This window comes from Cicer arietinum, chromosome 7, assembly GCF_000331145.2.
Source record: "Cicer arietinum cultivar CDC Frontier isolate Library 1 chromosome 7, Cicar.CDCFrontier_v2.0, whole genome shotgun sequence".
In the NCBI taxonomy this organism is placed as follows: Eukaryota; Viridiplantae; Streptophyta; class Magnoliopsida; order Fabales; family Fabaceae; genus Cicer; species Cicer arietinum.
In genome coordinates, this window is record NC_021166.2 from 47128330 (window position 1) to 47151245 (window position 22916).

The 22916-nt window shown below is 28.4% G+C and overlaps 3 protein-coding genes and 1 long non-coding RNA gene across 5 annotated transcripts; 3 read left to right on the forward strand and 1 right to left on the reverse strand.

Annotated features, from left to right (window-relative positions):
• The first annotated feature begins 3152 nt into the window (after window positions 1-3152).
• Window positions 3153-4963, forward strand: LOC105852619 (uncharacterized). Its single transcript, XR_001144506.3, has 2 exons — window positions 3153-3948; window positions 4033-4963. It is a non-coding gene; the product is annotated as an uncharacterized lncRNA (long non-coding RNA).
• Window positions 4964-7023: 2060 nt separating this feature from the next.
• Window positions 7024-10388, forward strand: LOC101507348 (uncharacterized). Of its 2 annotated transcripts, none has more exons than XM_004511015.4 (6): window positions 7024-7168; window positions 7459-7514; window positions 7621-7652; window positions 9053-9294; window positions 9686-9922; window positions 10014-10388. In XM_004511015.4, exons 2-6 carry the CDS (start codon window positions 7462-7464, stop codon window positions 10020-10022), a joined length of 573 nt encoding a protein of 190 aa, XP_004511072.1. In that variant the 5' UTR covers window positions 7024-7168; window positions 7459-7461; the 3' UTR covers window positions 10023-10388. The 2 variants fall into 2 exon arrangements, with proteins under 2 accessions (XP_004511072.1, XP_012574261.1); XM_012718807.3 differs by having other exon boundaries at window positions 7046-7168; window positions 7456-7514.
• Window positions 10389-11530: 1142 nt separating this feature from the next.
• Window positions 11531-19643, forward strand: LOC101506810 (11-oxo-beta-amyrin 30-oxidase-like). Its single transcript, XM_004511011.4, has 5 exons — window positions 11531-11928; window positions 13108-13325; window positions 13452-13693; window positions 18106-18493; window positions 19027-19643. The coding sequence occupies exons 1-5, from the start codon at window positions 11640-11642 to the stop codon at window positions 19450-19452; spliced, it is 1563 nt and encodes a 520-aa protein (XP_004511068.1). The 5' UTR covers window positions 11531-11639; the 3' UTR covers window positions 19453-19643.
• A 1403-nt stretch (window positions 19644-21046) lies between these two features.
• On the reverse strand, window positions 21047-22420 carry LOC101514853 (uncharacterized). Its single transcript, XM_004511037.4, has 2 exons — window positions 22181-22420; window positions 21047-21555 (listed from the first exon to the last, which is right to left on the reverse strand). The coding sequence occupies exons 1-2, from the start codon at window positions 22402-22404 to the stop codon at window positions 21150-21152; spliced, it is 630 nt and encodes a 209-aa protein (XP_004511094.2). The 5' UTR covers window positions 22405-22420; the 3' UTR covers window positions 21047-21149.
• Between the last annotated feature and the right edge of the window lie 496 nt (window positions 22421-22916).

Below are 22916 nucleotides of genomic sequence, written 5' to 3' on the forward strand. Positions count from 1 at the left end.
AAGAATGGAACTCAATAAAATCCATGATAGAGTGGTAGTGGGTGCAAATCAGCAACACCAATTGATTGGAAGCAAGATGAGATTTTGAGTTTAGGAGAAAATTGTACTTTTAGGGTTTAGAAAGAAAATTTCAGCAACGCTTACTTATTGAATCTGGAGGGGTGGAGGGGTTTAGTAAGAATGCACTTTTAGTGTTTGATAGAGGATCTTAACATATTAATTGGATTTTTATTTTTATTTTTTTTTCTAAATAATAATATTAATATTAATAACAATAATAATAATAACACATAATAATAATAGCACATAATAATAATAATAATAATAATAATAATAATAATAATAATAATAATAATTATTATTATTATTATTATTATTATTATTATTATTATTATTATTATTATTGTTTAACTACTGAATCTGGAAGGTTGGAGAAAATTTTAAAGGGAGGGAAACTCTTCTATAGTTGGAGGGAATTTTGTGTGTAAAACTTTAGAATTTAGAGACGGAAAACATTTATTTCGCGAAAAACCCTATTACAACGCTCTTTGAAAGAGCGCTGTAAAAGACCTCCTTAACTTATTTTTTAAAAGCCTATTACAACGCTCTTTGAATGAGCGCCATAAGAGACTTCCTTATTTTATTTAGGTGTAGTACATTATCAATATTCAGAAACACATAATTTAGGTATAATACATTATCTTGTACTTTATATTTTTCAATTAAAGTGCACTTAAAATATACATTTTTGCTACATCACTCAAAATATTTTTAATAAATGAAGAAATAATAATTTTAATAAATATAATTACATAAATAGTTTAATGTTTAACACGTTATAAAATAAGATGATATTGCTATATTTAATATTCATTTATAATAAAAATAAAGTAGTTTTTTAGAAATTTTAGAATTAGTATTGATTTCAATTATAAATTTATTTTATTTTATTAACTAAAGTAATTTTTTCTGATTCTTATAATGTCCAATAAATTTCACGAGATATATCATATTTACATATTATTAAAAAAATGTATTTTTATATTTTCTTTTAGAAATTTTAGTAATACCTCATTTTTATTATTATTTTTTCCTTCAATCCATAATACATATGAGAGTGAATTGATCTACAATTCAATTATTTTTAAAAGCCTAGATTTTTATTTAAAGCGCAAGCCTTTTACATCGCTTGTATAAAAAGCTCTAGGTCATTTAATTATATGAAAGCGCATGTATTTTACGGCGCTTTCACAAAAAAAGCTTTGAAAGGGTTGCAAGCATTATGTGCAAGCGCTATGTGACCCTATATGACCCTACAACAACGCTTTTTCTACATTGCTTGTTAAAAAAGTGCTGTTACATCATTCGTCATTTAATTCCGTCTCTAAAATCCGTCACTAAATTAGAATTTTCTAGTAGTGCCTCTTCTTTCCGCGCACCAAAAGTTTAAAGTTTTGTGCTAGGAAGAAAAACGGTCAAGGTAAGGGTTTTTTCCCACATAAATTATAGTTATACCATTGGTTGATGGGATAACATGAAATTAATATTTGTGATTGCTTGCCTTTTGAAAGGAATAAATGTACACTAATGAGTTAAATTAATAAAACCTCAGTCCTTTACGTTGAGTTCGATATGTAATATAGGATTTTTAAGAAGTAAAATATGATTTTTTATGTTATATATGATAACATTTTAATTTTTATGATGAATATGAAGTAAAGTATGAACTTTTATGTAATATATATTATAAAGTTTTAATTTTTATGATGAATATGGAGTAAAGTATGGATTTTTATGTTATATGTAATAAAGTTCTAACTTTTACGATGAATATGAAATAAATGTTGATTTTGTATGATATATGTGATAAAAGTTTAACTTTGATGATGTATATGAGTTGAAGTTTGAATTTTCTTGTTATATACGTTAAAGTGTTAATTTTTATGGTGTATATGATAAAAATAATAATTTCTATGTGTATGTGGTGAAAGTTATAATTTTTATAATTATTTATCTATGAATATGTAATACTCATGATAAGGATGTGTGGTATGTGATCTTAGTGATATGTGAATAAGATGATGATTTTAAAAAGTGATTTTGAATGCATCTTCGTGGGAGTTGTCTTAGTGACATATTTGTTTTCTCCATTGGTATGAGTGATTTTTCTCTGTGGAAGTTGCCTTAGTGACAACTTTATGTTCGGATCATATAGTTTTAAGAGCATGCATTATGCATATGTTTTTGTTATATAATTTACGAGTTTGCATTTTTTTTTTTAAATTGAAAGTTTTTACATTTATATGTTTTGTGTCATTCTTCTACATGTTTAGCTTTGGTTTGATGTGCACGAGGAAAAAAACTGACCTTTACAACAACATTTTAGGTACTAATGACTTCGATGAGATTCAAAAATAATTGATGAATATTGATGTGCGGGTAAAAATGAGTTTTTTTTTCAAGACAATTTTGTAATTATAGAATTGTCGCGATATTTCTAAGTTTATTTTTAATATTTTGTTACCAACTTTTAAAATGCACTAGAAGTATAGAAATACGTGAAGTGAGCTCCCTTCCGTTAGGAACAATTGCTTTTACTTTGTTTTAGCTTATGAATAAATATTTTCTTAATAATATTAAAAAAATGTGGTTGTTACTAATTATTCAAAGGCTTAATTGCAATTTTAGTCCATTTATTTTTACTGATTCACGAAATTGATCCTCCTATTTTAAAAGTCGATAATTTTAGTCTATCTCTATGATTTTTTAACTAAAAAATGATGACGTTAGATGTTTTAAATTATGTGACATATGATATGATGATGTAGAATGATTAATACCTATGAAATTGAAATAAAACGTCGTAAAAACTTATTAATGACATATGAATATGTCAAACCATCGTTTTTTAGTTCAAAAAAATATGAGAGATTGACCAAAATTGTCGATATTTAAAATAGGAGGATCAATTCCGTGAATTGGTAATAATAGAGTGACTAAAATTGTAATTAAACCTTATTTATTAAATGAACAAATAATTAGGTATTCTAACTTAAAAAAAAATTTGTCGTAAATTTTTCTAAGCAATAAACACTTTAAATAATGCTTGGGATTCAAAATCTAGGGTTTTACAGGGAGTAGATGGAGTAAAATTTGACTTCTTTAAATATTTTTGGGATGATTTAAACGAAGATTTTTGGAAGTTCTTTATAGATTTCCACACTCATGGTAGGTTGGTTAGAGGGTTAAATTGTACTTTCACTATCTTTCTTACTAAAAAGGATAATCCTGAATTCATATGGAATTATATAGCTATTTTGTTGGTGGGTTGTGTATACAAGGTCTTATCTAAAGTTTTGGAAAACAGGTCGAGACAAGTTATTGGTAAGATTATTTTCGATACTCAATCAACTTTCGTGAAAGGTAGATAGATACTTGATGAGATTCTGATTCCTAATGAGGTGGTGGAAGGTGCGAAGAAAAATAAGTCAGATTTCATGATGTTTAAGGTAGATTTTGCGAAAACGTATGATTCAGTTGAGTGGAGTTACTTGGACACGATGATGTATAAATCAATTTTCAGAATGTGTTGAGATGATGGATTAAGGAATGTCTCAATACGACCACAACATTGGAGCTAGTTAATGGTAGTCCCACTGAGGCTTTTTCTATAGGAAAAATATTTTGCTAAGAAGATCCCTTATCTCCTTTTTTTTTTCTTTCCTATTTGTTGATGAGGTTTCGAATGGTTTAATTTTTATGGTGATATTCATGGAGATGGTTATCCTTTGGGGAGAGGATGTTTTGCGGGTGACTTATCTTCAACTTACAGATGATACAATGATCGTGGATAAAAAATCTCGATCGAACATTACAATTTTTAAGTCTATTTTTCTATTATTTGAACTAATTGCTGATTTGAAGGTTAATTTTCACAAAAGTTTGTTGGTAGGTGTTAATGTTGATAATTCTTGGTTAACTAATGCAACAAATGTGTTGAATTGTAAAATTGATTATTTGCCTTTTACTTAGGGTTGCTGATTGGAGGTAATTCACGTAGACTGGATTTCTAGAATGCCGCTATCGTTCGAATTAGAGCAAGGTTGTCGTTTTGCAAAAGCTGTAATGTATCTATGGGATGCCACCCTGTTCTCTAAAAAGCTGCCTTATATGCCTTACCGGTTTACTCTGTTTCTTTCTTTCTTCAAAGCTACCTCGAGTACTATTTCTAAATTTAAATATTTATTTACATCTTTTTTTGGTGAGGGTTAACTGGGAGAAAGTTGGTTTGTCTAAGAAAAAATGGGGTTTGTGTGCGTAATTTGAGAGCTTTTAATTTAGTGTTGTTGGGAAATTGGTGTTGGTGGTTAAGGGTAGATAATAGTGGTTTAAGATTTAAAGCGTTGCAGAAAAAATATGGGTTGGAAGATTGAGGGGGCGGATAGGAGGAAGCTCAATGCATCTACTTGGTGACAAGAGGTTTGTAAAATTGAGAATGGAGAGATGCTATATTTGGTAATTGATTTTCTACTAATTTATCAAAGTTGATTGGTTTTGGAAAAATGTCGTTTTTTTTTTGGGGTGATATGTGGGTTGATGGTGTTGTGGTGAAGAAACGATTTAATATCCTTTTTAGCTTGACATTTAATAAATAGGTATTTGTGGGTGATATGCTTTGTGCTGATCTGAGGTTTGAGGTTGGATGTGGCGACATAGATTCTTTAATTGGGAGAAGGAGTTGGTCACGTGTATGGATTTATTGACGAATGTTAATTTGTAAGTTAATGTTAAAGATGGCTACTCGGTGAATGACGCTTACCATTTATTAATGTAAGATCTGAATTCTGAGAGATCTTTTATTTTATTTTTTTATTAATTTTTTTTATGCTAGTTGGACTAAATTTGTATCGACGAATTTATGCTAGTTGGATCGTTTTTATGCTACTAAGGATAATTTGCTTTAGAGAGATTTTATTAATTTGAATTCTTAATTGTGCGTGGGAAAGTGAGGATCCTTGGAAACGTCTCAACATTTATTCTTTGAATGTTCGTTTTTTGGAAGGATATCGTGCGGCGTGCCACGTTGACTATGTATTAGTTGTGCTATGCATAACCATATCTTGACTCTTATTTGCCTTTTTATTGAGTTTGAGTTCAAGAGGTAAATTTGCTCAAAGATACTTTCATACTATTTGGTTAATGTGCGTTTGGACTATTTGAAAACAAATAAATAATTTAATTTTTTTGTCGTTGAACAAGTTTGATGGATCTCCCATTGAATTGGTCAAGTAAAAGTCTTGGTCTTTTATTTGATCAAAGACAACATATTTTTCTTACAACCTTCATATATGGAGTTCAAATATGATGTTTTATATACAATAGTTTCAATTAATTATGATGTAATTTCTTGTGTCTTTTGTGAATAGGAGAAATATTACGGCGACATCCTCTTAACACACTCTTTTAAACACATTCACATATAAGAAGCCATGTCATATTATTTTTTTATTCTAATATCTGGCAATCGATTTTCATTTTAGTTGAGTCTAATTGTTTATTTTTATTATTTAGATATAACTTTTCATCTCCACCAAAAATAACAAAAAATGTTCATCTTCTCCACTCATCCCATACACCAAAACCGGTTCCTCTCAATTCCCTTACCAATTTTGATGCAGAGAATTCCAGCAATAAGAATGAAAACAACAAAAAATCAAAACACCCTTGCCACATTAAATTAATTTTTGTTTCAAACACACAACTTACCTTTTCAAACTAAGTACAAAAAATAAAATAAAATAAATAAGTAATTCCAATAGAAAATACATTAAATAATTTTGCAATGTTCAACTTACTATAAAAATAAAAGAAGTACATCCTTTAAAATACCCAACTCAAATAATGAAAATATATTCAAGAAATCAATACCCAACTCAAATAATGAAAATATATTCAAGAAATCAATACCCAACTCAAAATAAGTGAAAATTCCATATGAAGAAATTGATTTAGCTGGCTCATAATGAAGAAAATAAATGTATTGTTGTTGAATGTCATGACATATGGACAACCACCATAGGAACCTCTAGAAGCGGCAATGTTTACATTGAAAAAAATAAATAAAAGAAAGTGTTGATTTTTTAATTTAAGTTCCTTTTGATTAATTATAAAAAATCCTTTAAAATCTATATGTTTTTTTTTTTTCTTTTCACATATCTAGATATCTTTTATAAGTTGTGATTTTTTTAATTAAATACTACTAGATTTCGATTTATTGTTAAAACAATCTTAATAATTCTAACTGAATATCACATAAATTTATTCTTTTAAAATCTTGATTGAATATAAGTAGATTTTGTTATTATAAAAAAAATCTTTTATATAAATTCATTTGTTTTAGATTTAAAAAAAGTGATTTTTGCTCATAATTATAAAAAAAATATTTATCAATTTTTTTGAAAATAATAAAATTTATTTGTTATTGATTAAAAAAGATAATTTTAACATTTAATAAATTAAATATTTACTATCAGATATTTTTACATGAAAAAATAAAGTTTTTATTTTATAAAAATATCTTTTCAAAATAATTTTTATAAAGAGTTTTTTATAATAATTTTTTAAAATTCTGTTATTGAAAATAAATTATGATAAATAGAAAAAATATTTTAAAATACTTTAGTTAAAAATTTTATTTTTTAAAAAAAGTTGTAACGAAAAATAGTAAGTATAAAAATGATTTAAAAATCTATTGAAATCTAATTTGAGTTCACCTTTTAAATAAATAATTGAGGTTCTTTTTTTCAATACCCTCTTTTTAAAAAAAAAGACCAAAATACCCCCATTTGAAAAAAATATATTAAAATGTCCTTTTTTTTTCTTTACTTATAAGTCGCCATTTGGAATGGCGACTTCCTTGAGGAAGCCCGAGTTCCAAATGGCGACTTCCCACTTAATTTTTTAAAAAAAAGGACATTTTAGTATATTTTTTTTATGTTTTTTTTCTTTTCAAAAAGAGAGTATCGAAAAAAAAACCCAATAATTGACAATTTGATAATAATACCTTTCTTATTTACTTGCGGGTTTCTGGGTTATTTTACACTTGCGTTTTTTATTCAGACTCTCATTCTACGATATCGATACCCCAATTTTCCCGCGAAACAAGAAGGTTCTGATTCTCACTTCTTTCAATTATTCTTCTCTATGGTCCTTAGTCTCTCAACGTTCCTTAACGAAACAAACAATTCATGTTTTCATTATATTAGGGTTTCATATTACTCCTTCGATTTTTTATCTCTCTGTTACGCTCCGTAGTTTTCAAATTTTCAATTTATTTTCTTTTTACTTGAATTTTATGATTTGTTGTTGATTTCTTTTATATTACTGTGTTTTGTAATTTTATTTGTTTTGCTTTTTGGTTGAAATTTTGATGTTATGTTGCTTTTGTTGTTATAGCAGAAAATGTTCAAGAACACATTCCAGTCTGGATTTCTCTCCATATTATACAGCCTTGGGTATGAATTCTGTGTCTTGGCCTGTTTGTTTCATATTTCAGTTTCAAATTTTGGTAAGTATTAATGATAATGAAATTTTGCTGTGTTTTCAATTTTTTTTTTGTAGGAGCAAACCTTTGCAGATATGGGACAAAGAAGGTAAATGTTTCTTGTGTTGTTTTGTTTGGCCTCAGGTGGTATTTTTTTCAGCTTGTTAGAAATTTGATATGATGAATTGAGTTGATTAGAATTTTGAAATCATTAAGCCCCATATCGTTAAACAGCTTAATTAAATGCTTATGGACATATAAGTGCTTATAAGTTATGTATGAGTTTGAATTATTTTGTTTGTACTAGTGGCATCAAGTTGTAATATTTTTAGGTTGTTAGAAATTTGATATACTGAATTGAGTTGATTAGAAATCATTAAGCTCTGTGTGGATAACCAACTTAATTTAGTTTTCCCGGACAGTCTTTGAAGTGCTTATGCTAGTAGACAAACTCAAATAAGATAATCAAAATAGGCTCAAACTCTAATTGATTCCTTAGTCTCATCATTGAAATTTTGTTCGGTTGTCCATTTGTTAAAGGGCAAGTTTGTCACCTCATGCCTGGCACTACCCATTTTGGTCATGTTATGTAAGGCTGATGTGTAAAATATATGTTAGTGAGGGATGAAATTTGGTATTTTGACACTCATTTGTATTGTGAAAGGGAGTTGATGCATTCTTTATTTAAATCAATATATTACGTGACCCTTTATTTGTATTTAGTTAAGTTACTCTCGGTCTTTCTCTAGGTTTAGATTTGCCATGCCTTCTAATCCATGTATCTTCTTTCAATATATGCTTAAGAATATCTTTTGAATTAAACTTCATGATTATACTCTTGATGTAGTTCACACTGAACGGAAATTTAGGTGGATGAGTGGAATAGATACATTCAGGAGAAAGTTGGAATAGAACATATAGAGGGGAAGATGACAGAAACTTGCTCTAGATTATTTGGTTGACTCTAGGGAGAAAAATGGATTATTGGAACATAATTTGATTTAACGGGTTAGAGAAACATTGAAGGAAGCTTATGGAAAAACCACAAATAAGAACTTGTTGTAAATAGTATTATTGAAAATTTAGTTATTGATCTAGTTCTATTGTATCATTTGATTCGTGTATTGACTTTGTAGTAAGATAAGACTAAGATGCTGTTTGTTTAAAGGAACTTCATAAAAATGTAACAAATTATATAAAATTTCCCATTCTTTAGGATATTGATTCTATTTCACATTCAACATTGTTTGTGTGATATGCTTTGTATTGGCATTGAAGCGTAAGAGAAACGAGAGTTAGATAATCTCTGGTAATTTGGTCTGATTCCTCGTTTGTGTGATATGCTTTGTATTGGCATTGAAACGTAAGAGAAACGAGAGTTATTGGCATTAACTGCCTCTAATTTGTGTGATATGCTTTTGTTTGTTTCTTGATGATATTTAGTACTTGACCAATGAAAATAACCATTTTTTATACTAACGATTTATGTCTTGGGGACTCTTTTATTAGTTGTGGATGGTCATATTAAGCGACCACAAGATGAAGACATACAATCCAATGTACTGGAAATAATTGGATCGAATATTCAGTCAACATACATTACGTGCCCGGCTGACCCTGCTGCTACACTTGGTATAAAACTTCCATTCTTGGTTATCATTGTCAAGAATCTAAAGAAGTTCTTCACATTTGAGATTCATGTTCTGGATGATAAGAACGTCAGACGACGATTTCGTGCTTCTAATTTCCAAGTGTGTAAGTCTGCCCATGCCTGTGTTTCTTGTAGGATTGCCAACATCTTGCAGATGTTTAATTTCTTCCATCTCATCCTACGGAGAATTTTGATTTTGTGACTAGTAACACATAACACATTTGCAATTACATGATTCGTTTTTGTTGAAATAAAATCTGAATAATTGTATCACAAATATCGTGATGTCATTTCTACCCAAATTGCTGTCAACGTGCCAGTGTTTTTCAAATATCAACCATGGCAGTTTTTTTGACAACCACCATGACCAATTTGTGAAGGATAGCAGCGCCATGGCGTTTTATGGCGTCTATATATGTTGGATTTTTTTGCTTTTTGCCATTGTCTGCCATCCGCCATTAATAACTCTGCAATTTGCTTTCATGTCATAGGGTGTCACTCGAGTAAAGCCCTACATTTGCACTATGCCACTGAAATTGGATGAGGGTTGGAATCAAATCCAGTTCAACCTGGCCGATTTTACCAAACGAGCATATGGTACCAATTATGTGGAAACACTGCGAGTTCAGGTCCATGCAAATTGTCGCCTGAGAAGGATATACTTTGCTGATCGTCTGTACTCTGAAGAGGAACTCCCACCAGAGTTCAAATTGTACCTTCCAATGCAGGTAAGAGATGCTTGCATACGAACTAGTCTTTTTGTTTATCTTTTCGTCTCAATTGCATGCCAAGTTTCACCTTGTATTGTTCATAATGCAGAAACCATGAGACTGTCATGGGAGGATGGAATTGAAGCCACAAGATGGTCGGATGTTATGCGTAGTTCTGCATCGACTTCATTGCGCTAAATTTTTAACTCTCTTATGCCAGAAGAAGTTTTTGCAACTGCTCTTTTTCCTTTCAGTCAGATTAAGTTGTAGGATGTTGTGATGCGTTTATGTAATATTTAGCTCAATTTTATTGGTGCTCTGTGCTTTTATTTTTATTATGACTTACCAAAGAAAGAGGGTCGATATGTTTTGAATGCCAGAGAAAATAGGTGCTTGATTCCTGGTTATAGTGTTGTACTATGTGGATTAAGGACCCATTTATTATGGATTTATAAATGGTAAGAAATAGTTTTTGTTAGAATTATTCAGCTGAATAACTCTTTATTATTGAATTTCAGTGAACTAATTGTCAAATTAATCGTTTTTATTGAAGTTTGTAAAATTTTATAAAATTTGAAAACTACTTATTGTTGACTAAGTTTAATTCAACGTACAGTATTAGTAAAATGTTGATTATAAGATGATATAGTTGAGATTACCTGATAAGATAATATACAAATAATTAATAGTTATATTTATGAAATTCAATTTATCAAGTGAAGTAATTTTTTTTATTATTTTAAAGAATACAAGTAACTCTAATAAGAGTTATTAGTGTAGTGGAGCTGTGTTCTATTCTTGTAGAAAAATAATTATTTAAATGTAAATCATAAAGAGAAAGGGTAATATATATGGAAGCCAATATAAAATTATTTTATTTGATGGTGTTCAACTCAATTATAAACTTTAATATTTTTATAGTTATAAATTTTAAAAAATGACATAAAAAATAATAGTTTATTATATATATAAATAAAAGAGATATATTTGTCTTTAAATCGTCTTGTCTTATGTTAAAATTCGAAACATTGTAGTAACTGTACGTACGAATTAATTATATTCTTCTAAAAAAAGAAAAAAAGTGAAAGAGGTCTCTTGTTATATATTCATATATAAAAAATGTTTTGTCATGTGAGTGAGAGAAAATCTTTTTAATCATTTGATCAAAAGTAAGACTTGATATAAATCACAACATTAAGTGTGTTATGTGATCACACTATTATCATTAAAACATTAATTTGAAATTTTATTTTAACACTCTTTTCAATCATACATGCTCCAATTTATGTTCTTTAAATTTAAGTTATATACTTTTGATTGTGTTAATTAAGTCTCACTTTGTTTTTTAAATTTGTCTTCGCATTTCCATAAGTAACAAACTTATACACTTCTTTGACAACAACTGTTTTTAACTAATATTTACTCTAAGTATTATTTAAATTAATTTATATAATTATTTATATATAATTGTATAATTAAGATTTAACTATGTTATTATAAAATTCATCTGATTTGATATATATATATATATATATATATATATATTTTTTTTTTGAGACAAATTAATATTTTAAAGATGAGGTTTATCTAATTAAATAAGGGTTTATCTAATTAAATAAGTAGTGACGTGCAAACCTTGCTGATATTTAGCTATGTTTCTATAAGTAGCATCGACATAGTCTCTTTGCCATCATTAGTACCTAGCTAAGCCCATAGTCCTGAGAAAAACACAATTATGGAGGCACTTTCATCTGTTACCTTCTGGATTCTTACAGTAATAATTGCTTTTACTCCTTTATGGGTATGGGTGAAAGTAAATTCCTTATGGTTGAAACCAAAGAGATTGGAAAAGCTTCTAAGAGCACAAGGTCTTGAAGGAGATCCTTACAAGCTGAATAACAATAACTCAAAAGAAACGTATATATTGAAGATGCAACATGAAGCTAAATCAAAACCATTTGGTATCTCTAACGATGTTGCGCCACAGATCTTCTCGTTGCTCCATCAAACTGTCCATAAATACGGTCAGTGATCAATCATCTTTCTTGTTTTAATTTGAGTCCACTCACCATATTTTCTGTTTTTATTTTAAATTTTTGTGATACTTGTGGGTTCAATTAAAAAAAAACTATGATGATTCAGAATATGCGTAGATTAAATCTGCCTTAGAGTTAAAGGTGTGCGGAGGAGTAACCATTGTTCGTCTCTAAAACTAGATCTCTCTATTTTTAATAAAATTAAAATAAATATTATATTTGTTTTTCGTTTTAAGTTAGTATAAAAAAATTATGTTAAAATTACTAAGGGTATATGTTAGATATGTATTTAAAAAATTTATATTAAAAATAGTAAGGGAATATGTTAGATATTAATTAACAGTGTAAAGTTTGTTTATATTGTCGGTGTCTAGTATTTTTTTTGAGATAAAAGTATACATAACATACTTTATAAAAAATAATAATAAGACAAGTTATACCGTACTGTAAAAGTAAGTATTGATAATCAATAATTTTTTTTAATTTGTCCATTTGAGCATTAATATAATTTGAGCATTAATATAGTATCTATTAAAATTGATTAAATTAATTTTTTTATATATTTATCTTTTCTATTTTGACACTAGTAATTTAATAAATTGTTTCTATAATTAAAATTAAAATTTTAATTAATAAATAAAAATGTCTTTTTTAAAAAAATAAAAAAATTAATGGTGTTAAATCTAAGATATAATAAAATTCATTAATAAATCACATGTCTTTCAACTATTAATTATTTATTTTGATTGTATTAAAATATATTAATTCTTAAATTACCATAAAAGTATCCTAATAATAATAATTTTTTTTAAAATAAACATCAACTCTTTAATGTTTATGAAATTTAAACTTTTTGTTCAACAATATGTTATTTCACCACATGATATATCAAAAAAAAACTATTAAACTTATATTTTATGAAACCTTTAACTTTAATTTGATTATAATAAGACAATTAAATTGATTATTTAATTTCACCACATGAAAGACTATTAAATTCATAATAAGCATATGTAATTCAAAATCTCAAGACAATATTATTATTATATATCATGATGATAACATGTGACTAGAAGGTACATGTTAACGAATTCAAAAGTGGAAATATTTTGTTGAAAAAATCAATCTTTGTACTAATTATTGGTGATAAATAATTGATGTGTGCAGGGAAGAATTCATTTCTTTGGGAAGGAAGAACACCGAAGGTTATAATTACGGAGCCAGAACAAATAAAAAATGTGTTTAACAAGATGCAAGACTTCACGAAACCAAAGTTCAATTCCAATGCTAAGTTTTTATTCGTTGGTTTGACAAGTTATGAGGGTGAGGAATGGGCTAAACATCGGAAGATAATAAACCCAGCATTTCACATTGACAAATTGAAAGTAAGTTGGTTATTTATTAATTTATTTCTTTCACATTTTGTAATTAATTAATCATCAAATTTTAATATTTATTTTTCCTAATTAATTAATTAATTAATTTGTTTACACGCTTTATTTATTATTCAGAATATGCTACCAGCTTTTCTTGAAAGCAGCCATGCTATGATTGACACGTGGATGGATTTGATGGCAACAAATGAATCACGTGAGATTGATATTCAACCTTTCATTCAAAATTTAACTTGTGATGTAATTTCCAGAGCTGCATTTGGAAGCAGCTACGAAGAAGGGTCGAAAATATTTGAACTCCTAAGATTGCAAGGGTATATTCTAATTAACACGGGACATTCACGCAATCCTATGCGGTGGTAAGACAATAATGTGATTTAATTTTGTTTATTTATTTAATGTTATTATAGTAGCACACATGCAATAGTCTACTGTTATCACATTATAACACAATAGTCGTAGTGCACTGAATGGACAAGTCCGTAGGAGGAAAGAAAGCTACTGTAAATCACAAGATGATGAAGCAAGAGCGCGATATTCTGACCCTAAGGATGAATGAGTCACAGTGGTTTGCTTTTTGGACTTCTAACTAATGAGAGAACGACTAATATAGAAGCAAAATCCACTAACAAATTTCGCATGTTAGAGCAGTTAACCAAATCTGCATCACTGAAGCCAAGGACCTGGAGCATGGAATTAGAAGGAAAGGAAAGGCCTTGGCCGGGGGAGCTTTTGAGATATTTCAGAACCCTTTGAGCAACCTTGAAATGCTTATAAGTGGGCAGAGAAAGGAACTGAGACAACTATTGTGTTGTGAAACTAATATCCAGTTGAGTGGTTGCGAGGTATAAGATGAAGTAGCAATATCAATCACAAGGAACGAGTGTTTGAATTGTGATCCTTTTTTAAAATCTTATTTCCTGAACTTAATTCAAATTAACTTAAGATCATTCTTGGTTTCAAGCAGAAAGTCCATAATATTTTAGATGAGTTAAAGATAAATAAAATAGATTAGTTCTAGGTGTTATGTGATCAGTGAGTGAAAAATAAATAAAGATAAAGATAAGAAGATCACACAATGATGTATTCTAGTTCACCCAAGGCAAACTACGTCTAACCCTCACAATCTATGAGATTTCCCACTAGTTTGCTTAACACCAGAAAGTTCTTGCTTTCACACTATCTTTCTTGATCAATTTCAGAATTCACCTTTCAACCTTGAAAATATTTTTACAGTTATCTTTCAGTCTAGAAAGAATTTTTACAATTCATCTTTTAATAAGTTAAATGATTTTTTATAACATGCTCAAACTATCTTAAGCGTTAAACTTGAGTTACAAATGATGTATATGATAAAAGAGTTTAGTATCAAAATCTACTCAACACTTGTTTGAGATTGATTTTCAGCAATAACTCAATAAGGTGATAATTGAATATAATAAGAGAAAGCTGGAGATTTCCTTAAGAGAAGAGCCTTGTTGCTTGAATATGACCGTTTAAGTATGGAATGAATGCGTTAAAAAATATTTCTATTGTCTTCTCATTGATGTTTCTTTTATAGATGAGGAGAGAATTAAAAAGGCTCAATATAGTCGTTAGCGAACCTCTGCAAACTATTGGATCATATTGAAATCTATTAAACACATGTGCTATTTGGTCCATAATGTTTTTCTATAAAACATGAACGTTCTTGAATCTGTGTTTTATGGAAAACTTGAATAAGAAATTGAATGGTTGTGAAATTTCAATCTTTTAACTCAGAAGTATGCTAAACTTTATGCAAAAAGATGCAGTAACAGTGTACCCATGTCTTTATTATCCTCACTCACAACTCATCAATCTGGTCATCCTATCTGGATGTTGTTTTGCTTTTTTGGCCTTTAGCTTGAGTTCTGGGCTTGATTATATATTTGAGCAATCTTGATACTCTTTAAGTTGAGGTTTGAATTGTGGAGAATGATTTGTCTCAATTATGACTTTAAAAAAAATAACCATAATATTCTTTTGTAAAACCAAAATGTTTTTCTGATCAATCTCCAGTTCAAGTAAGACATGATGTTTTTTATTTCTTTCATAGTGAGATCATTGATTTTTGTATGAACGTCTTTGATTACCTATATTTGAATAAATCAATCATCCTATAAAATACAAGTTAAATAGCAACATAATCAGAATCATGATTAGTGATTAATCAACTATTTGTTTATATTCAAAACATTTGATTTGAGATTTTTCCTCAACATAAGAGTCGGCCTATGAACCTTTCGTATTCGGGTACATTGGGATAGGAAGCATTGTCATCAAGATGAAGATGAGTAACATAGTCCAAAGGAGTTGAAACTGCATGGCTTGCAACCAATCAAGGCAATACTGTCGTTGAGAAAGGGAAATGGCTGCATGGAATAGGCTACCTCCAAACCGAAAAAGATTTTCAGAAAACCCCAGATTGAAAGTCTCATGTAGAGTTTGTTTGAGAGTGAAGTGAATTCATCAAGTGAGGTAACCATAAGCACAATGTCATCCATGTAAACAATGAGAGTGGTTATAGCTATATGATTTTTCTTGATGAAGAGAGAGTGGTATGAAGAAGCTTGCAAGTAACCACATTGAATAATCAATGCAGTCAGTCGTTCAAACCACTTGCGGTTCGTCTGTTTTAATCCATAGAGAGATTTTAGTAACTCGCAAACTTGATTTGGCTTAGATGTAGTAATATCAGGGGGAACAACCATGTAAACGGTTTCCTGGAGTGTACCATGAAAAAAAGAGTTGTTGACATTCAATTGATGAAGATTTCATTTGTTGATAGATGCCAAAGCAAGGACAAGCCGAAATGTAGTAATTTTGGCAACCAGTGAAAAAGTGTCAAAGTAATATAAACCTTCTGTTTGGGTATATCCTTTTGCGACCACCAAATCTTTACAACGCTCAATGGTTCCATCTGAGTTAATTTTAATTATGTAGACCCACTTGTTGCCAATGAGAATAACAACAGGTGGTCAAGCGAAATGGAAAAGGCTCTGTGAGAGGTGTAGATTTGGTCAAAGGAAATATAGTCTTAGATGGATTGAACAGTGGAGGAAGTAGAGGCATTGCATTGGTAATCATCCAAGTGTGCAGTGGTTTTGGTGAGTCTGGTTGATTGGCGGATTAGAGGTAGTTAGGATGGAGAGGTTGACAGGTCATGGTTGGTGATAGATGAAATATATGTGTGTGATAATGTGTTATTGTTTGGTGAGGATGTATTGGAAGGAGGAATGATAAGGTCATTGATAGGCTCATTTGTACGGTCACAAGAAGGTTTAAAGGCAATGGCAGTGGATGTGTTAGATAATTGTCAATATCATTGGCGGGTTCATTAGGAGTGCCAATGAGTGTGTATTGCCAAGGTGGTGAGCAACATTGGCGTGCTTGTAAGGAAACACAAGCTCATGGAATTTAATGTAACAGAATGACCTTACCGTTGTGTTAATCACGTCATTCTTATCTCTTTTCCATCCATTAGAAATAGCGAGTTTTTACTTTCAGTAGAAATTTAACTCGATACATCAAGGATAAGTACAATTATTCATTCATTTTCACTACCAATTTAAAAATTGTGAGTGGAATGACAAGATCAAATCATGTTCAAACAACCTAAGCTATGTCATCAAGATAACTATTATATAAATTATGGATTTTAAATCTAATTTATATTAATCAAAATATCTATCGAAACCAAGTCTAATCACTACAACACATATGAGAGTGATTTAAGGCCATTAGACATCTCAATTCAACCAAACACAATAACTACTTACGTTTCTTAATATATATTCCATCTTGATTATAAGTATTAAAAATTTAGGCTAAATTACACCGGCGATTCTTTAATTTAATTTCAGTTAATGTTTTAGTCTTTTATATTTTTTATCCGCGTTGATCATTTGTGTTAATTTTAAGTGACAATTTAATATTTTATGTTTTAAAATGTCAACAATGTTGTCCTTTTTTTTACAAAAATTCTAAAAAATCTTCAAAATTTTCAAACAAAACCCATAAAATGCAAATTTAATCAAATTTATAACTTAAATATTTAAATAAACTCATATTTTTTTCTTTATTTGATGTTGTTGGAGATGAAAATATGAATTTATTCGAATATTTGAGTTATGCATTTGATGAAATTTGCATTATATTGAAGATGATTATTAATTTTATGGGTTTTGTTTGAAAATTTTGATGAATTTTTTGAATTTTTATAATAAAAAAAAGATAATATTATTGACATTTTAAAATATAAAATATCAAATTATCACTTAAAATTAAAATAAAGAACCAAATTAAAAAAAAAACGATAAATGACTAAAAAGTTAACTGAAATTCACTTAAGAGACCGCATATGTAATTTAGTCAAACATTTATTATTGTGGTCATAAATATAAATAAAAGTTAACTAACTTTATATAGTTTAATGATATCAATTCGACAATACCCATTGATTTTTATTAAGATTTTATTTTTTTGATATGTCTTTTTTTTATAGAACAAAATCCCATAAAGGATATTTTAGAAAAAATAATTTATATTTTATTACTTTAAATATATTAAATGAGATTAATTATTTTTTTCAAATATGTAATGTAATTTTTTAATCACTTATATAGCATTTATACTAAGATATTAAATAATCATTCATTCCTCTCGAAACAATGTACGGATTTAAATTCAAATTCATAAGGTAGTCCAATACTCCCCCATAATTAAAATCATTTGATATATATGCTTCTAGGTTTCTACCTACAAGTTCAACCAAGAGAATGAAGAAAACCGATAAAGATATTTATAATTTAGTTGAGGGTATCATTAAAAAACGAGAGAAAGCCATGAAGAATGGAGAGTCCATCAATGATGATTTATTAGGCATACTTATGGAATCATATAACCTAGAAAGCCAAGGACATGAAAAAAGTAAGAGTGCTGGAATGAGCTACAATGAACTAATTAAGGAATGCAAACAATTTTACATTGCCGGACAAGAAACCACTTCATCTTTGTTAGTTTGGACAATGATGTTATTGGCTAGGTATCCTCAATGGCAACAACGTGCAAGACAAGAAGTATTGCAAGTTTTTGGAAACCAAAATCCAAATCATGAAGGGTTAAGTCAACTTAAAATTGTAAGTATCACACTTTTTACTTTTATTATTATTGATAGAAGGTTTAAATATAATTTTAGTTTCAATAATTATAGTTTTTTTTTTGTTTATTTTAGTCTTTAAATTTGTTTTTGTTTGGATTTTATTTTTCTAAATTCAAAATTGTTGTTTTTAGTCTCCATCGTTAGTTTATTGGGTCAAATGACGTATTTTGTTGAACCATGGACGATATAAGAGTCTAAAAGCAACAACTTTTAAATTTACAAAAATTAATCCAAACAAAAAAATTTATAGAGATTAAAACATAAAAATGTTATAATTACAGCACTAAAATCATATTTAAAAATGGATAGAATAAACTATCATCGAAGTTTTAAAATAGCATTTTCTCCAATTTAATCTTTAAACAATAAATACACTAATAGTCCATTAAGTATAGGGACTAAATTAATGTATTTCATATACTTTAAGGACTACTTCTTTTTAAATTAATGATTTGTTCATTGATATAACATTTGTTGTCACTAACTTTTGCCATGACTTTTAATCAATAGGTGACGATGATTTTATACGAGGTTCTGAGGTTATATCCACCAACAGTATACTTTGTTCGAACAGTTAAAAAAAAAATGAAACTTGGAAATATATCATTACCTGCAGGAATAAATGTTTCCATACCAATACTTTTGGTTCACCAAGATTGTGAAATTTGGGGTGACGATGCAAAAGAGTTTAATCCAGAAAGGTTCTCTGAAGGAATTGCAAAGGCCACAAAAGGCCAAGTTGCATTTTTCCCTTTTGGATGGGGTCCTAGAATTTGCATTGGCCAAAATTTTGCCTTATTGGAAGCAAAAGTAGTATTGTCACTACTTCTACAAAATTTCTCATTTGAACTTTCTCAAGATTATAAGCATGTTCCCACTGCTATTCTTTCTTTGCAGCCAAAATTTGGGGTCCAAATTCGTCTGCATAAATTTTAATATCAATTACAATTTACAATATTTGGTTGAAAATTATGTATGAAACATGGTTTTAAAATGTGATTTTAATTACGCTGTAAAATTTTGTATTAGAGACAATACGACCATTGATGTTTAAATTGCTTCCGCAATGCTGTTGCTCAAATTTCAAAATCTAGATTATTGTGATTATTCAATTTTAGTTCTCTCTATCTTGTGTACCATTTGGGTTTTAAAATTTTTTCACTTTCTTATCAAACCTTTCAATTTTAACCAAAATATAAGTTGAGGTGGCACAATTAAGACACCCAATTCATGGAGGTGATTTTTTCATAAAAGAAAAATAAAAAATGACATGTGAGAGGAAGTAGAAGCTCGTCATATGTGTTTTAGTTTAAATGAACTGATAAATTATAAAATATAATATTATTTTATCATAATTAAAAATATTAAATTTTTTTTAATATTGATTTATGAAAATTAAAAACTAAAGTTTAACTTATCCAAATATTTAAATTGGTAAAATCATAATAAACATTTAAGTAATAAATCTTCCAAAACTTATATAAATAATGACACATCATATTAATTAATCAAAATTTTAATGTTTGACATTATTAGTCGACTAAAATTACAAAATCATGATAGTAACACAAACAATTATGTAATAAATATATAATTTTTAGTTAATGTTAATTACATATATTTTTATTCCTACACATATTCTACATTAATATATTATTTTTTTAAAATAAAATGATAATGCAAAAGTAAGACACAATATAATTGACATTTGAATTAGGTTGATATCTCAAGACCACCATCTATCATTTGCATTATTCTAATAAAAATATATTAAAAAAAATAAAAAATTTAGGACTAAGACAGAACTTAAGGAAACCGTGATGAGCAAAAGCATCAAATACCTCATTAAAAACCTTACCTGAAAAACCTATTATTAGAGAGAATTTCTAGAAGTCCCCAAATTCTAAGCAAAACCACCAATATACGTGCCACATCGGGAACACAATCGTGGAGTAATGTCTCCACCTAGAGAGATCGGGCTCATTCTGAGGGGTCAAAAGTTTCTTCTTATCATCCCGATTTCTTCCTAAAGTTTTTCATTTCAGGTGAAAGTGGCGACCGACAAACAAGTTTTGTTACATACACCGTTTTTGTAATTTGACTATTGGTGAGTACATTACTTTCTTGATGGTCGTGAGTAGGTGGTCATTATTTTCTTCACGTGACATCCATATGAAGTCATATACACTTATGTGTATAAACTTATTATATATATGAGGTATATTTTTTATATTTACTATATGACTTAAATTTATTATCCTATATATATCATAATCGAGATTAGTTAACTAGATTTCACCAATAAAACATCAGAACGTCTCACCAACCACATAAGAGTAAAGAGCAATGCAAAACTATTGGTGTTAAGAGTTGAAAGAAATTAGACAGTGTTTGAGAAAAAGAGAGATCCCATTCTTAACATCACTTATTAGTGACAATTTCAAGAACAATTTGTTTACAATTGAATCACCTCAGCGCAAGTAAAAAACTTCCTCAAATCCTTCACACCTCCAACACCAACATAAAAGTAAAGAATCGGTGCAAAACAAAGACTACCAAAATCCATATTATTTCAACAGCCATATTATTTCATAATGATTTTATTGTCTATTATATTTGACATAGCATTAATTTTACAATTCAAACAACAACCATATCTCATTCACTCTATTAAATAATTCAATAGGGGAATTATACTGAGCCACGGAGAAATTAGAAGCTTTATGACTTTTTTCAATAGCAGATAGCCATTTAGTACCATTGATACTATCCTTCAATGCCGCAGCTTGTTCTGCAACATTTTTGTCATTCACAAATCCACTAAACTGTCTAACTGCTGCATACACATTTTTCCATCTTTGAACTTGAAGACCCTTTGCAGGTGGTGGATTTGCTTGGTTCTTTTTAGGCACATAAAAGCTTACAATATATGAATATTTAAAAAAGGAGCCATCACTAGGTATCACTTCAGAGAGCACTGGTCCTGCCATCTCTATTTTCTGTTTGTTGTCGTTATTACCTTGAATATATCTAAATAATCTGAGAAAAAAAGTAAAAGATTGCTCAAGTTTAGTTATGAAGAAATTTCCATTTTGATTTTTAAATGTGAGACATTATCATTATAGTTTTTGAATATATCAAAAATAAAAACGTATATAAATTGGTTAATTTAGTCTTCAAATATGTCTTCCTTGGTTAGTCATCAATCTTCAATTTATCTTTCATTAATCTATAAAATTGTTAACAAGAGTCACACTTAGAAAATGTTTTTATAATTTTTATCCATTTATAGATCAAAATTGTTTTTATTTGTTTGGTTTTTATTATTTGAATGGGGCAATCCAATAATTACTTTTTCAAAAACCAAAGTATTGGCGAAGGAGATTTTTTTTTATCAATTACATTCATGGTCATTTTACAATCATCACATGTGAGACGTTTGAACTCCGTTCCTTAATGATACAAAGTCAAACTCTTATAATTAAATTTACACTACAATACAATAATTTGAGGTGCGTCTAATTTAATGTTCTTGACTATGAATCCAAACACATGCCTCATAATTTTGTATTGTAAATTTATAGATATTAATTCTTTTAAAGAAAAGACCAAAATAATTTGTTTTAAAAATAATTTGTTTTAAAATAGGATTTAAAAAAGTTACCTCGTGACACCAATTGCATTAGCTGTAACAATAGAAAATTGTCGAATGGGAGGATTAGAAATCCAAACAGATGAATTGTAGCGTCGGATTTGATAGTCTTTTCCATTTTCGATGACGTCATATATAGGACACTCAATGCGCTTGCATGGTGCTGGAATGTTAACTTCTGAATATATTCCCAATATTGAAACTGTCAAGACACTCAAAAATAGTGAAATCTTCATTGTTGTTCACAAGAGGAAAGAGTTGAACTGATAACAAAATGTAATATCTCATCTTATTTATAAGAGAATTTTTTTTGATATAAAAAATTATATTATGTATAATGAAAATATTCAAATTTTAATGTACTTTTATTGTTTACATTAGTATTTTTTATCTTCATTTATGATATATATCTTTTTAATATTAATAGATATATTTAATGAGTCGTAATTTTCTATAAATATATATAAAAAATCAGTCAAAAAGTTAAAATAATAAATTAATTGATTAATTTTGATGTGTTTTGATTTTGTCTCTTTGATGGAAAAAAAAAATGCTTTTTATGGTAAAAGAAAAACAGTTATATATTACACTATTATTGACTTTATGTATCAAAATTAGTTAATTAATTAATTAATTTTTTTTTACTATTATGTTACGAAATAATTAATTTTGCTTAAATTATATTTTATCTTCATTTAACATATTTATCATTTTAATAGTATTATCATGTGTAGTCAATGTGTAACAC

Bases quoted from the DNA above. Each gene is read 5' to 3' on its own strand.
- LOC101514853 (XM_004511037.4), bottom strand. From the start codon at position 22,404: ATGAAGATTTCACTATTTTTGAGTGTCTTGACAGTTTCAATATTGGGA. The intron at 21,556-22,180 runs GTAACTTTTTTA...TTTTTTTCTCAG, and splicing joins AATGCAATTGGTGTCACGAG to ATTATTTAGATATATTCAAG.
- LOC101506810 (XM_004511011.4), top strand. From the start codon at position 11,640: ATGGAGGCACTTTCATCTGTTACCTTCTGGATTCTTACAGTAATAATT. The intron at 11,929-13,107 runs GTCAGTGATCAA...TGATGTGTGCAG, and splicing joins TCAAACTGTCCATAAATACG to GGAAGAATTCATTTCTTTGG. The intron at 18,494-19,026 runs GTAAGTATCACA...TTTAATCAATAG, and splicing joins GGTTAAGTCAACTTAAAATT to GTGACGATGATTTTATACGA.
- LOC101507348 (XM_004511015.4), top strand. From the start codon at position 7,462: ATGTTCAAGAACACATTCCAGTCTGGATTTCTCTCCATATTATACAGC. The intron at 7,515-7,620 runs GTATGAATTCTG...TTTTTTTTGTAG, and splicing joins TCCATATTATACAGCCTTGG to GAGCAAACCTTTGCAGATAT. The intron at 7,653-9,052 runs GTAAATGTTTCT...CTCTTTTATTAG, and splicing joins GCAGATATGGGACAAAGAAG to TTGTGGATGGTCATATTAAG.